Here is a 14,034-nt window from a genome sequence, read left to right on the forward strand (position 1 = left end):
TTGATCCTGTTGTCGTTGCTGTCGTTGATTCAGTAGTAGAACCTTCCGTTGTAGTTGATTCTGTTGTCGTTGCAGTCGTCGATTCAGTAGTAAATGTTGAACCTTTTTCTGTAGTTGATCATGTTGTCGTTGCAGTCGTCGATTCAGTAGTAGATGTTGTAGATGATCCTGTTGTCGATTCAGTCGTAGAACCTTCTGTTGTAGTTGATCCTGTAGTCGTTGGTGTCGTCGTTGGTGTCGTCGTTGGTGTCGACGTTGGTGTCGTAGATTCAGTAGTCGATGTTGTAGATGATCCTGTTGTCGATTCTGTAGTAGAACTTTCTGTTGTAGTTGCTCCTGTTGTCGTTGCTGTCGTTGATTCAGTAGAAGAGCCTTCCGTTGTAGTTGATCCTGTTGTTGTTGCAGTCGTCGATTCAATAGTGGATGTTGAACCTTCTGTTGTAGTTGATCCTGTTGTCGTTGCAGTCGTCGATTCAGTAGTAGATGTTGTAGATGATCCTGTTGTCGATTCAGTTCTGTTGTAGTTGATCCAGTTGTCGTTTCTGTTGTTGATTCAGTTGTCGATGTTGTGGAGGATCCTGTTGTCGATTCAGTAGTAGAACCTTCTGTTGTAATTGATCCTGTTGTCGTTGCTGTTGTCGATTCAGTAGTAGAACCTGCTGTTGTAGTTGATCCTGTTGTCGTTGCAGTCGTCGATTCAGTAGTAGATGTAGAACCTTCTGTTGTAGTTGACCCTGTTGTCGTTTCTGTTGTTGATTCAGTTTTCGATGTTGTAGAGGATCCTGTAGTCGATTCAGTAGTAGAACCTTCTGTTGTAGTTGATCCTGTTGTTGTTGCAGTCGTCGATTCAGTAGTGGATGTTGAACCTTCTGTTGTAGTTGATCCTGTTGTCGTTTCTGTTGTTGATTCAGTTGTCGATGTTGTAGAGGATCCTGTTGTCGATTCAGTAGTAGAACCTTCTGTTGTAGTTGATCCTGTAGTCGTTGGTGTCGTCGTTGGTCTCGACGTTGGTGTCGTCGTTGGTGTCGTCGAGTCAGTAGTCGATGTTGTAGATGATCCTGTTGTCGATTCTGTAGTAGAACCTTCTGTTGTAGTCGATCCTGTTGTCGTTGCTGTCGTTGATTCAGTAGAAGAACCTTCCGTTGTAGTTGATCCTGTTGTTGTTGCAGTCGTCGATTCAGTAGTCGATGTTGTAGAGGATCCTGTTGTCGATTTTGTAGTAGAACCTTCTGTTGTAGCTGCTGTTGTCGATTCAGTAGAAGAACCTTCTGTTGTAGTTGATCCTGTTGTCGTCGCAGTCGTCGATTCAGTAGTAGATGTTGAACCTTCTGTTGTAGTTGATTCTGTTGTCGTTTCTGTTGTTGATTCAGTTGTTGATGTTGTAGAGGATCCTGTTGTCGATTCAGTAGTAGAACCTTCTGTTGTAGTTGATCCTGTTGTCGTTTCTGTTGTTGATTTAGTTGTCGATGTTGTAGAGGATCCTGTTGTCGATTCAGTAGTAGAACCTTCTGTTGTAGTTGATCCTGTAGTCGTTGGTGTCGTCGTTGGTGTCCTCGTTGGTGTCGTCGTTGGTGTCCTCGTTGGTGTCGTCGTTGGTGTCGTCGTTGGTGTCGACGTTGGTGTCGTAGATTCAGTAGTCGATGTTGTAGATGATCCTGTTGTCGATTCTGTAGTAGAACTTTCTGTTGTAGTTGCTCCTGTTGTCGTTGCTGTCGTTGATTCAGTAGAAGAACCTTCCGTTGTAGTTGATCCTGTTGTTGTTGCAGTCGTCGATTCAGTAGTGGATGTTGAACCTTCTGTTGTAGTTGATCCTGTTGTCGTTGCAGTCGTCGATTCAGTAGTAGATGTTGTAGATGATCCTGTTGTCGGTTCAGTAGTAGAACCTTCTGTTGTAGTTGATCCTGTTGTCGTTGCTGTCTTTGATTCAGTAGTAGAACCTTCCGTTATAGTTGATTCTGTTGTCGTTGCAGTCGTCGATTCAGTAGTAAATGTTGTACCTTCTTCTGTAGTTGATCCTGTTGTCGTTGCAGTCGTCGATTCAGTAGTAGATGTTGTAGATGATCCTGTTGTCGATTCAGTAGTAGAACCTTCTGTTGTAGTTGATCCTGTAGTCGTTGGTGTCGTCGTTGGTGTCGTCGTTGGTGTCATCGTTGGTGTCGACGTTGGTGTCGTCGATTCAGTAGTCGATGTTGTGGATGATCCTGTTGTCGATTCTGTAGTAGAACCTTCTGTTGTAGTTGATCCTGTTGTCGTTGCTGTCGTTGTTTCAGTAGAAGAACCTTCCGTTGTAGTTGATCCTGTTGTTGTTGCAGTCGTCGATTCAGTAGTGGATGTTGAACCTTCTGTTGTAGTTGATCCTGTTGTCGTTGCAGTCGTCGATTCAGTAGTAGATGTTGTAGATGATACTGTTGTCGATTCAGTAGTAGAACCTTCTGTTGTAGTTTATCCTGTTGTCGTTGCTGTCGTCGATTCAGTAGTCGATGTTGTAGATGATCCTGTTGTCGATTCAGTAGTAGAACCTTCTGTTGTAGTTGATCCTGTTGTCGTTGCTGTCGTTGATTCAGTAGTAGAACCTTCCGTTGTAGTTGATTCTGTTGTCGTTGCAGTCGTCGATTCAGTAGTAAATGTTGAACCTTCTCCTGTAGTTGATCCTGTTGTCGTTGCAGTCGTCGATTCAGTAGTAGATGTTGTAGATGATCCTGTTGTCGATTCAGTAGTAGAACCTTCTGTTGTAGTTGATCCTGTAGTCGTTGGTGTCGTCGTTGGTGTCGTCGTTGGTGTCGTCGTTGGTGTCGACGTTGGTGTCGTAGATTCAGTATTCGATGTTGTAGATGATCCTGTTGTCGATTCTGTAGTAGAACTTTCTGTTGTAGTTGCTCCTGTTGTCGTTGCTGTCGTTGATTCAGTAGAAGAGCCTTCCGTTGTAGTTGATCCTGTTGTCGTTGCAGTCGTCGATTCAGTAGTAGATGTTGTATATGATCCTGTTGTCGATTCAGTTCTGTTGTAGAGGATCCAGTTGTCGTTTCTGTTGTTGATTCAGTAGTCGATGTTGTAGAGGATCCTGTTGTCGATTCAGTAGTAGAACCTTCTGTTGTAATTGATCCTGTTGTCGTTGCTGTTGTCGTTTCAGTAGTAGAACCTGCTGTTGTAGTTGATCCTGTTGTCGTTGCAGTCGTCGATTCAGTAGTAGATGTAAAACCTTCTGTTGTAGTTGACCCTGTTGTCGTTTCTGTTGTTGATTCAGTTGTCGATGTTGTAGAGGATCCTGTTGTCAATTCAGTAGTAGAACCTTCTGTTGTAGTTGATCCTGTTGTTGTTGCAGTCGTCGATTCAGTAGTGGATGTTGAACCTTCTGTTGTAGTTGATCCTGTTGTCGTTTCTGTTGTTGATTCAGTTGTCGATGTTGTGGAGGATCCTGTTGTCGATTCAGTAGTAGAACCTTCTGTTGTAGTTGATCCTGTAGTCGTTGGTGTCGTCGTTGGTCTCGACGATGGTGTCGTCGTTGGTGTCGTCGAGTCAGTAGTCGATGTTGTAGATGATCCTGTTGTCGATTCTGTAGTAGAACCTTCTGTTGTAATCGATCCTGTTGTCGTTGCTGTCGTTGATTCAGTAGAAGAACCTTCCGTTGTAGTTGATCCTGTTGTTGTTGCAGTCGTCGATTCAGTAGTCGATGTTGTAGATGATCCTGTTGTCGATTCTGTAGTAGAACCTTCTGTTGTAGCTGCTGTTGTCGATTCAGTAGAAGAACCTTCTGTTGTAGTTGATCCTGTTTTCGTTGCAGTCGTCGATTCAGTAGTAGATGTTGAACCTTCTGTTGTAGTTGATTCTGTTGTCGTTTCTGTTGTTGATTCATTTGTTGATGTTGTAGAGGATCCTGTTGTCGATTCAGTAGTAGAACCTTCTGTTGTAGTTGATCCTGTTGTCGTTTCTGTTGTTGATTTAGTTGTCGATGTTGTAGAGGATCCTGTTGTCGATTCAGTAGTAGCACCTTCTGTTGTAGTTGATCCTGTAGTCGTTGGTGTCGTCGTTGGTGTCCTTGTTGGTGTCGTCGTTGGTGTCGTCGTTGGTGTCGACGTTGGTGTCGTTGTTTCAGTAGTCGATGTTGTGGATGATCCTGTTGTTGATTCTGTAGTAGAACCTTCTGTTGTAGTCGATCCTGTTGTCGTTGCTGTCGTTGATTCAGTAGAAGAACCTTCCATTGTAGTTGATCCAGTTGTTGTTGCAGTCGTCGATTCAGTAGTCGATGTTGTAGATGATCCTGTTGTCGATTCAGTAGTAGAACCTTCTGTTGTAGTTTATCCTGTTGTCGTTGCTGTCGTCAATTCAGTAGTCGATGTTGTAGATGATCCTGTTGTCGATTCAGTAGTAGAACCTTCTGTTGTAGTTTATCCTGTTGTCGTTGCTGTCGTCGATTCAGTAGTCGATGTTGTAGATGATCCTGTTGTCGATTCAGTAGTAGAACCTTCTGTTGTAGTTGATCCTGTTGTCGTTGCTGTCTTTGATTCAGTAGTAGAACCTTCCGTTGTAGTTGATTCTGTTGTCGTTGCAGTCGTCGATTCAGTAGTAAATGTTGTACCTTCTTCTGTAGTTGATCCTGTTGTCGTTGCAGTCGTCGATTCAGTAGTAGATGTTGTAGATGATCCTGTTGTCGATTCAGTAGTAGAACCTTCTGTTGTAGTTTATCCTGTTGTCGTTGCTGTCGTCGATTCAGTAGTCGATGTTGTAGATGATCCTGTTGTCGATTCAGTAGTAGAACCTTCTGTTGTAGTTGATCTTGTTGTCGTTGCTGTCTTTGATTCAGTAGTAGAACCTTCCGTTGTAGTCGATCCTGTTGTCGTTGCAGTCGTCGATTCAGTAGTAAATGTTGTACCTTCTTCTGTAGTTGATCCTGTTGTCGTTGCAGTCGTCGATTCAGTAGTAGATGTTGTTGATGATCCTGTTGTCGATTCAGTAGTAGAACCTTCTGTTGTAGTTGATCCTGTAGTCGTTGGTGTCGTCGTTGGTGTCGTCGTTGGTGTCGTCGTTGGTGTCATCGTTGGTGTCGACGTTGGTGTCGTCGATTCAGTAGTCGATGTTGTGGATGATCCTGTTGTCGATTCTGTAGTAGAACCTTCTGTTGTAGTCGATCCTGTTGTCGTTGCTGTCGTTGATTCAGTAGAAGAACCTTCCGTTGTAGTTGATCCTGTTGGTGTTGCAGTCGTCGATTCAGTAGTGGATGTTGAACCTTCTGTTGTATTTGATCCTGTTGTCGTTGCAGTCGTCGATTCAGTAGTAGATGTTGTAGATGATACTGTTGTCGATTCAGTAGTAGAACCTTCTGTTGTAGTTTATCCTGTTGTCGTTGCTGTCGTCGATTCAGTAGTCGATGTTGTAGATGATCCTGTTGTCGATTCAGTAGTAGAACCTTCTGTTGTAGTTGATCCTGTTGTCGTTGCTGTCGTTGATTCAGTAGTAGAACCTTCCGTTGTAGTTGATTCTGTTGTCGTTGCAGTCGTCGATTCAGTAGTAAATGTTGAACCTTTTTCTGTAGTTGATCCTGTTGTCGTTGCAGTCGTCGATTCAGTAGTAGATGTTGTAGATGATCCTGTTGTCGATTCAGTAGTAGAACCTTCTGTTGTAGTTGATCCTGTAGTCGTTGGTGTCGTCGTTGGTGTCGTTGTTGGTGTCGTCGTTGGTGTCGTCGTTGGTGTCGCCGTTGGTGTCGTAGATTCAGTAGTCGATGTTGTAGATGATCCTGTTGTCGATTCTGTAGTAAAACTTTCTGTTGTAGTTGCTCCTGTTGTCGTTGCTGTCGTTGATTCAGTAGAAGAGCCTTCCGTTGTAGTTGATCCTGTTGTTGTTGCAGTCGTCGATTCAATAGTGGATGATGAACCTTCTGTTGTAGTTGATCCTGTTGTCGTTGCAGTCGTCGATTCAGTAGTAGATGTTGTAGATGATCCTGTTGTCGATTCAGTTCTGTTGTAGTTGATCCAGTTGTCGTTTCTGTTGTTGATTCAGTTGTCGATGTTGTAGAGGATCCTGTTGTCGATTCAGTAGTAGAACCTACTGTTGTAATTGATCCTGTTGTCGTTGCTGTTGTCGATTCAGTAGTAGAACCTGCTGTTGTAGTTGATCCTGTTGTCGTTGCAGTCGTCGATTCAGTAGTAGATGTAGAACCTTCTGTTGTAGTTGACCCTGTTGTCGTTCCTGTTGTTGATTCAGTTGTCGATGTTGTAGAGGATCCTGTTGTCGATTCAGTAGTAGAACCTTCTGTTGTAGTTGATCCTGTTGTTGGTGCAGTCGTCGATTCAGTAGTGGATGTTGAACCTTCTGTTGTAGTTGATCCTGTTGTCGTTTCTGTTGTTGATTCAGTTGTCGATGTTGTAGAGGATCCTGTTGTCGATTCAGTAGCAGAACCTTCTGTTGTAGTTGATCCTGTAGTCGTTGGTGTCGTCGTTGGTCTCGACGTTGGTGTCGTCGTTGGTGTCGTCGTTGGTGTCGTCGAGTCAGTAGTCGATGTTGTAGATGATCCTGTTGTCGATTCTGTAGTAGAACCTTCTGTTGTAGTCGATCCTGTTGTTGTTGCAGTCGTCGATTCAGTAGTCGATGTTGTAGATGATCCTGTTGTCGCTTCTGTAGTAGAACCTTCTGTTGTAGCTGCTGTTGTCGATTCAGTAGAAGAACCTTCTGTTGTAGTTGATCCTGTTGTCGTCGCAGTCGTCGATTCAGTAGTAGATGTTGAACCTTCTGTTGTAGTTGATTCTGTTGTCGTTTCTGTTGTTGATTCAGTTGTTGATGTTGTAGAGGATCCTGTTGTCGATTCAGTAGTAGAACCTTCTGTTGTAGTTGATCCTGTAGTCGTTGGTGTCGTCGTTGGTGTCGTTGTTGGTGTCGTCGTTGGTGTCGACGTTGGTGTCGTAGATTCAGTAGTCGTTGTTGTAGATGATCCTGTTGTCGATTCTGTAGTAGAACTTTCTGTTGTAGTTGCTCCTGTTGTCGTTGCTGTCGTTGATTCAGTAGAAGAGCCTTCCGTTGTAGTTGATCCTGTTGTTGTTGCAGTCGTCGATTCAATAGTGGATGTTGAACCTTCTGTTGTAGTTGATCCTGTTGTCGTTGCAGTCGTCAATTCAGTAGTAGATGTTGTAGATGATCCTGTTGTCGATTCAGTTCTGTTGTAGTTGATCCAGTTGTCGTTTCAGTTGTTGATTCAGTTGTCGATGTTGTAGAGGATCCTGTTGTCGATTCAGTAGTAGATCCTTCTGTTGTAGTTGATCCTGTTGTTGGTGCAGTCGTCGATTCAGTAGTTGATGTTGAACCTTCTGTTGTAGTTGATCCTCTTGTCGTTTCTGTTGTTGATTCAGTTGTCGATGTTGTAGAGGATCCTGTTGTCGATTCAGTAGTAGAACCTTCTGTTGTAGTTGATCCTGTAGTCGTTGGTGTCGTCGTTGGTCTCGACGTTGGTGTCGTCGTTGGTGTCGTCGAGTCAGTAGTCGATGTTGTAGATGATCCTGTTGTCGATTCTGTAGTAGAACCTTCTGTTGTAGTCGATCCTGTTGTCGTTGCTGTCGTTGATTCAGTAGAAGAACCTTTCGTTGTAGTTGATCCTGTTGTTGTTGCAGTCGTCGATTCAGTAGTCGATGTTGTAGATGATCCTGTTGTCGATTCTGTAGTAGAACCTTCTGTTGTAGCTGCTGTTGTCGATTCAGTAGAAGAACCTTCTGTTGTAGTTGATCCTGTTGTCGTCGCAGTCGTCGATTCAGTAGTAGATGTTGAACCTTCTGTTGTAGTTGATTCTGTTGTCGTTTCTGTTGTTGATTCAGTTGTTGATGTTGTAGAGGATCCTGTTGTCGATTCAGTAGTAGAACCTTCTGTTGTAGTTGATCCTGTTGTCGTTTCTGTTGTTGATTTAGTTGTCGATGTTGTAGAGGATCCTGTTGTCGATTCAGTAGTAGAACGTTTTGTTGTAGTTGATCCTGTAGTCGTTGGTGTCGTCGTTGGTGTCCTCGTTGGTGTCGTCGTTGGTGTCGTCGTTGGTGTCGTCGTTGGTGTCGACGTTGGTGTCGTCGATTCAGTAGTCGATGTTGTGGATGATCCTGTTGTCGATTCTGTAGTAGAACCTTCTGTTGTAGTCGATCCTGTTGTAGTCGATCCTGTTGTCGTTGCTGTCGTTGATTCAGTAGAAGAACCTTCCGTTGTAGTTGATCCTGTTGTTGTTGCAGTCGTCGATTCAGTAGTGGATGTTGTAGATGATCCTGTTGTCGATTCAGTAGTAGAACCTTCTGTTGTAGTTTATCCTGTTGTCGTTGCTGTCGTCGATTCAGTAGTCGATGTTGTAGATGATCCTGTTGTCGATTCAGTAGTAAAACCTTCTGTTGTAGTTGATCCTGTTGTCGTTGCTGTCTTTGATTCAGTAGTAGAACCTTCCGTTGTAGTTGATTCTGTTGTCGTTGCAGTCGTCGATTCAGTAGTAAATGTTGTACCTTCTTCTGTAGTTGATCCTGTTGTCGTTGCAGTCGTCGATTCAGTAGTAGATGTTGTAGATGATCCTGTTGTCGATTCAGTAGTAGAACCTTCTGTTGTAGTTGATCCTGTAGTCGTTGGTGTCGTCGTTGGTGTCGTCGTTGGTGTCGTCGTTGGTGTCGTCGTTGGTGTCGTCGTTGGTGTCGTCGTTGGTGTCATCGTTGGTGTCGACGTTGGTGTCGTCGATTCAGTAGTCGATGTTGTGGATGATCCTGTTGTCGATTCTGTAGTAGAACCTTCTGTTGTAGTTGATCCTGTTGTCGTTGCTGTCGTTGATTCAGTAGAAGAACCTTCCGTTGTAGTTGATCCTGTTGTCGTTGCAGTCGTCGATTCAGTAGTGGATGTTGAACCTTCTGTTGTAGTTGATCCTGTTGTCGTTGCAGTCGTCGATTCAGTAGTAGATGTTGTAGATGATACTGTTGTCGATTCAGTAGTAGAACCTTCTGTTGTTGTTTATCCTGTTGTCGTTGCTGTCGTCGATTCAGTAGTCGATGTTGTAGATGATCCTGTTGTCGATTCAGTAGTAGAACTTTCTGTTGTAGTTGATCCTGTTGTCGTTGCTGTCGTTGATTCAGTAGTAGAACCTTCTGTTGTAGTTGATTCTGTTGTCGTTGCAGTCGTCGATTCAGTAGTAAATGTTGAACCTTCTTCTGTAGTTGATCCTGTTGTCGTTGCAGTCGTCGATTCAGTAGTAGATGTTGTAGATGATCCTGTTGTCGATTCAGTAGTAGAACCTTCTGCTGTAGTTGATCCTGTAGTCGTTGGTGTCGTCGTTGGTGTCGTCGTTGGTGTCGACGTTGGTGTCGCAGATTCAGTAGTCGATGTTGTAGATGATCCTGTTGTCGATTCTGTAGTAGAACTTTCTGTTGTAGTTGCTCCTGTTGTCGTTGCTGTCGTTGACTCAGTAGAAGAGCCTTCCGTTGTAGTTGATCCTGTTGTTGTTGCAGTCGTCGATTCAATAGTGGATGTTGAACCTTCTGTTGTAGTTGATCCTGTTGTCGTTGCAGTCGTCGATTCAGTAGTAGATGTTGTATATGATCCTGTTGTCGATTCAGTTCTGTTGTAGTTGATCCAGTTGTCGTTTCTGTTGTTGATTCAGTTGTCGATGTTGTAGAGGATCCTGTTGTCGATTCAGTAGTAGAACCTTCTGTTGTAATTGATCCTGTTGTCGTTGCTGTAAACGATTCAGTAGTAGAACCTGCTGTTGTAGTTGATCCTGTTGTCGTTTCTGTTGTTGATTTAGTTGTCGATGTTGTAGAGGATCCTGTTGTCGATTCTGTAGTAGAACCTTCTGTTATAGTTGATCCTGTTGTCGTTTCTGTTGTTGATTTAGTTGTCGATGTTGTAGAGGATCCTGTTGTCGATTCAGTAGTAGAACCTTCTGTTGTAGTTGATCCTGTAGTCGTTGGTGTCGTCGTTGGTGTCGACGTTGGTGTCGTCGATGCAGTAGTCGATGTTGTGGATGATCCTGTTGTCGATTCTGTAGTAGAACCTTCTGTTGTAGTCGATCCTGTTGTCGTTGCTGTCGTTGATTCAGTAGAAGAACCTTCCGTTGTAGTTGATCCTGTTGTTGTTGCAGTCGTCGATTCAGTAGTGGATGTTGAACCTTCTGTTGTAGTTGATCCTGTTGTCGTTGCAGTCGTCGATTCAGTAGTAGATGTTGTAGATGATCCTGTTGTCGATTCAGTAGTAGAACCTTCTGTTGTAGTTTATCCTGTTGTCGTTGCTGTCGTCGATTCAGTAGTCGATGTTGTAGATGATCCTGTTGTCGATTCAGTAGTAGAACCTTCTGTTGTAGTTGATCCTGTTGTCGTTGCTGTCTTTGATTCAGTAGTAGAACCTTCCGTTGTAGTTGATTCTGTTGTCGTTGCTGTCGTTGATTCAGTAGTAGAACCTTCCGTTGTAGTTGATTCTGTTGTCGTTGCAGTCGTCGATTCAGTAGTAAATGTTGTACCTTCTTCTGTAGTTGATCCTGTTGTCGTTGCAGTCGTCGATTCAGTAGTAGATGTTGTAGATGATCCTGTTGTCGATTCAGTAGTAGAACCTTCTGTTGTAGTTGATCCTGTAGTCGTTGGTGTCGTCGTTGGTGTCGTCGTTGGTGTCGTCGTTGGTGTCATCGTTGGTGTCGACGTCGGTGTCGTCGATTCAGTAGTCGATGTTGTGGATGATCCAGTTGTCGATTCTGAAGTAGAACCTTCTATTGTAGTCGATCCTGTTGTCGTTGCTGTCGTTGATTCAGTCGAAGAACCTTCCGTTGTAGTTGATCCTGTTGTTGTTGCAGTCGTCGATTCAGTAGTAGATGTTGTATATGATCCTGTTGTCGATTCAGTTCTGTTGTAGTTGATCCAGTTGTCGTTTCTGTTGTTGATTCAGTTGTCGATGTTGTAGAGGATCCTGTTGTCGATTCAGTAGTAGAACCTTCTGTTGTAATTGATCCTGTTGTCGTTGCTGTAAACGATTCAGTAGTAGAACCTGCTGTTGTAGTTGATCCTGTTGTCGTTTCTGTTGTTGATTTAGTTGTCGATGTTGTAGAGGATCCTGTTGTCGATTCTGTAGTAGAACCTTCTGTTATAGTTGATCCTGTTGTCGTTTCTGTTGTTGATTTAGTTGTCGATGTTGTAGAGGATCCTGTTGTCGATTCAGTAGTAGAACCTTCTGTTGTAGTTGATCCTGTAGTCGTTGGTGTCGTCGTTGGTGTCGACGTTGGTGTCGTCGATGCAGTAGTCGATGTTGTGGATGATCCTGTTGTCGATTCTGTAGTAGAACCTTCTGTTGTAGTCGATCCTGTTGTCGTTGCTGTCGTTGATTCAGTAGAAGAACCTTCCGTTGTAGTTGATCCTGTTGTTGTTGCAGTCGTCGATTCAGTAGTGGATGTTGAACCTTCTGTTGTAGTTGATCCTGTTGTCGTTGCAGTCGTCGATTCAGTAGTAGATGTTGTATATGATCCTGTTGTCGATTCAGTTCTGTTGTAGTTGATCCAGTTGTCGTTTCTGTTGTTGATTCAGTTGTCGATGTTGTAGAGGATCCTGTTGTCGATTCAGTAGTAGAACCTTCTGTTGTAATTGATCCTGTTGTCGTTGCTGTAAACGATTCAGTAGTAGAACCTGCTGTTGTAGTTGATCCTGTTGTCGTTTCTGTTGTTGATTTAGTTGTCGATGTTGTAGAGGATCCTGTTGTCGATTCTGTAGTAGAACCTTCTGTTATAGTTGATCCTGTTGTCGTTTCTGTTGTTGATTTAGTTGTCGATGTTGTAGAGGATCCTGTTGTCGATTCAGTAGTAGAACCTTCTGTTGTAGTTGATCCTGTAGTCGTTGGTGTCGTCGTTGGTGTCGACGTTGGTGTCGTCGATGCAGTAGTCGATGTTGTGGATGATCCTGTTGTCGATTCTGTAGTAGAACCTTCTGTTGTAGTCGATCCTGTTGTCGTTGCTGTCGTTGATTCAGTAGAAGAACCTTCCGTTGTAGTTGATCCTGTTGTTGTTGCAGTCGTCGATTCAGTAGTGGATGTTGAACCTTCTGTTGTAGTTGATCCTGTTGTCGTTGCAGTCGTCGATTCAGTAGTAGATGTTGTAGATGATCCTGTTGTCGATTCAGTAGTAGAACCTTCTGTTGTAGTTTATCCTGTTGTCGTTGCTGTCGTCGATTCAGTAGTCGATGTTGTAGATGATCCTGTTGTCGATTCAGTAGTAGAACCTTCTGTTGTAGTTGATCCTGTTGTCGTTGCTGTCTTTGATTCAGTAGTAGAACCTTCCGTTGTAGTTGATTCTGTTGTCGTTGCTGTCGTTGATTCAGTAGTAGAACCTTCCGTTGTAGTTGATTCTGTTGTCGTTGCAGTCGTCGATTCAGTAGTAAATGTTGTACCTTCTTCTGTAGTTGATCCTGTTGTCGTTGCAGTCGTCGATTCAGTAGTAGATGTTGTAGATGATCCTGTTGTCGATTCAGTAGTAGAACCTTCTGTTGTAGTTGATCCTGTAGTCGTTGGTGTCGTCGTTGGTGTCGTCGTTGGTGTAGTCGTTGGTGTCGTCGTTGGTGTCGACGTTGGTGTCGTCGATTCAGTAGTCGATGTTGTGGATGATCCTGTTGTCGATTCAGTAGTAGAACCTTCTGTTGTAGTTTATCCTGTTGTCGTTGCTGTCGTCGATTCAGTAGTCGATGTTGTAGATGATCCTGTTGTCGATTCAGTAGTAGAACCTTCTGTTGTAGTTGATCCTGTTGTCGTTGCTGTCTTTGATTCAGTAGTAGAACCTTCCGTTGTAGTTGATTCTGTTGTCGTTGCAGTCGTCGATTCAGTAGTAAATGTTGTACCTTCTTCTGTAGTTGATCCTGTTGTCGTTGCAGTCGTCGATTCAGTAGTAGATGTTGTAGATGATCCTGTTGTCGATTCAGTAGTAGAACCTTCTGTTGTAGTTGATCCTGTAGTCGTTGGTGTCGTCGTTGGTGTCGTCGTTGGTGTCGTCGTTGGTGTCATCGTTGGTGTCGACGTCGGTGTCGTCGATTCAGTAGTCGATGTTGTGGATGATCCAGTTGTCGATTCTGTAGTAGAACCTTCTATTGTAGTCGATCCTGTTGTCGTCGCTGTCGTCGTTGGTGTCGTCGTTGGTGTAGTCGTTGGTGTCGTCGTTGGTGTCGACGTTGGTGTCGTCGATTCAGTAGTCGATGTTGTGGATGATCCTGTTGTCGATTCTGTAGTAGAACCTTCTGTTGTAGTCGATCCTGTTGTCGTTGCTGTCGTTGATTCAGTCGAAGAACCTTCCGTTGTAGTTGATCCTGTTGTTGTTGCAGTCGTCGATTCAGTAGTGGTTGTTGAACCTTCTGTTGTAGTTTATCCTGTTGTCGTTGCAGTCGTCGATTCAGTAGTAGATGTTGTAGATGATCCTGTTGTCGATTCAGTAGTAGAACCTTCTGTTGTAGTTTATCCTGTTGTCGTTGCTGTCGTCGATTCAGTAGTCGATGTTGTAGATGATCCTGTTGTCGATTCAGTAGTAGAACCTTCTTCTGTAGTTGATCCTGTTGTCGTTGCAGTCGTCGATTCAGTAGTAGATGTTGTTGATGATCCTGTTGTCGATTCAGTAGTAGAACCTTCTGTTGTAGTTGATCCTGTAGTCGTTGGTGTCGTCGTTGGTGTCGTCGTTGGTGTCGTCGTTGGTGTCATCGTTGGTGTCGACGTCGGTGTCGTCGATTCAGTAGTCGATGTTGTGGATGATCCTGTTGTCGATTCTGTAGTAGAACCTTCTGTTGTAGTCGATCCTGTTGTCGTTGCTGTCGTTGATTCAGTAGAAGAACCTTCCGTTGTAGTTGATCCTGTTGGTGTTGCAGTCGTCGATTCAGTAGTGGATGTTGAACCTTCTGTTGTATTTGATCCTGTTGTCGTTGCAGTCGTCGATTCAGTAGTAGATGTTGTAGATGATACTGTTGTCGATTCAGTAGTAGAACCTTCTGTTGTAGTTTATCCTGTTGTCGTTGCTGTCGTCGATTCAGTAGTCGATGTTGTAGATGATCCTGTTGTCGATTCAGTAGTAGTACCTTCTGTTGTAGT

At 43.7% G+C, this 14,034-nt stretch overlaps 1 protein-coding gene and 1 pseudogene across 1 annotated transcript; both read right to left on the reverse strand.

Annotated features, from left to right (window-relative positions):
• Positions 1 to 29: 29 nt before the first annotated feature.
• LOC129719706 (mucin-2-like) lies at positions 30 to 4,199 on the reverse strand (annotated as a pseudogene).
• Positions 4,200 to 4,295: 96 nt separating this feature from the next.
• Positions 4,296 to 13,650, reverse strand: LOC129719707 (mucin-2-like). Its single transcript, XM_055671102.1, has 17 exons — positions 13,578 to 13,650; positions 12,894 to 13,181; positions 12,450 to 12,575; positions 12,202 to 12,377; positions 11,834 to 11,885; positions 10,544 to 10,765; positions 10,340 to 10,471; positions 9,234 to 9,491; positions 8,550 to 8,723; positions 7,935 to 8,183; positions 6,814 to 7,131; positions 6,397 to 6,552; positions 6,047 to 6,072; positions 5,609 to 5,930; positions 4,961 to 5,098; positions 4,757 to 4,888; positions 4,296 to 4,348 (listed from the first exon to the last, which is right to left on the reverse strand). Exons 1-17 carry the CDS (start codon positions 13,648 to 13,650, stop codon positions 4,296 to 4,298), a joined length of 2,895 nt encoding a protein of 964 aa, XP_055527077.1.
• Between the last annotated feature and the right edge of the window lie 384 nt (positions 13,651 to 14,034).

Source organism: Wyeomyia smithii, chromosome 2 (assembly GCF_029784165.1).
Source record: "Wyeomyia smithii strain HCP4-BCI-WySm-NY-G18 chromosome 2, ASM2978416v1, whole genome shotgun sequence".
In the NCBI taxonomy this organism is placed as follows: domain Eukaryota; kingdom Metazoa; phylum Arthropoda; class Insecta; order Diptera; family Culicidae; genus Wyeomyia; species Wyeomyia smithii.

Excerpts from the sequence above, each read along its gene's own strand:
- LOC129719707 (XM_055671102.1), bottom strand. The coding sequence starts at position 13,650 with ATGACACCAACGACGACACCAACGACGACACCAACGACGACACCAACG. Across the intron at positions 13,182-13,577 it reads AGGATCAACTACAACAGAAG|AATCGACAACAGGATCATCC; the intron begins GTTCTACTACTG and ends GTTCTACTACAG. Across the intron at positions 12,576-12,893 it reads AGGATCAACTACAACAGAAG|GATCATCCACAACATCGACT; the intron begins GTTCTACTACTG and ends AATCGACAACAG.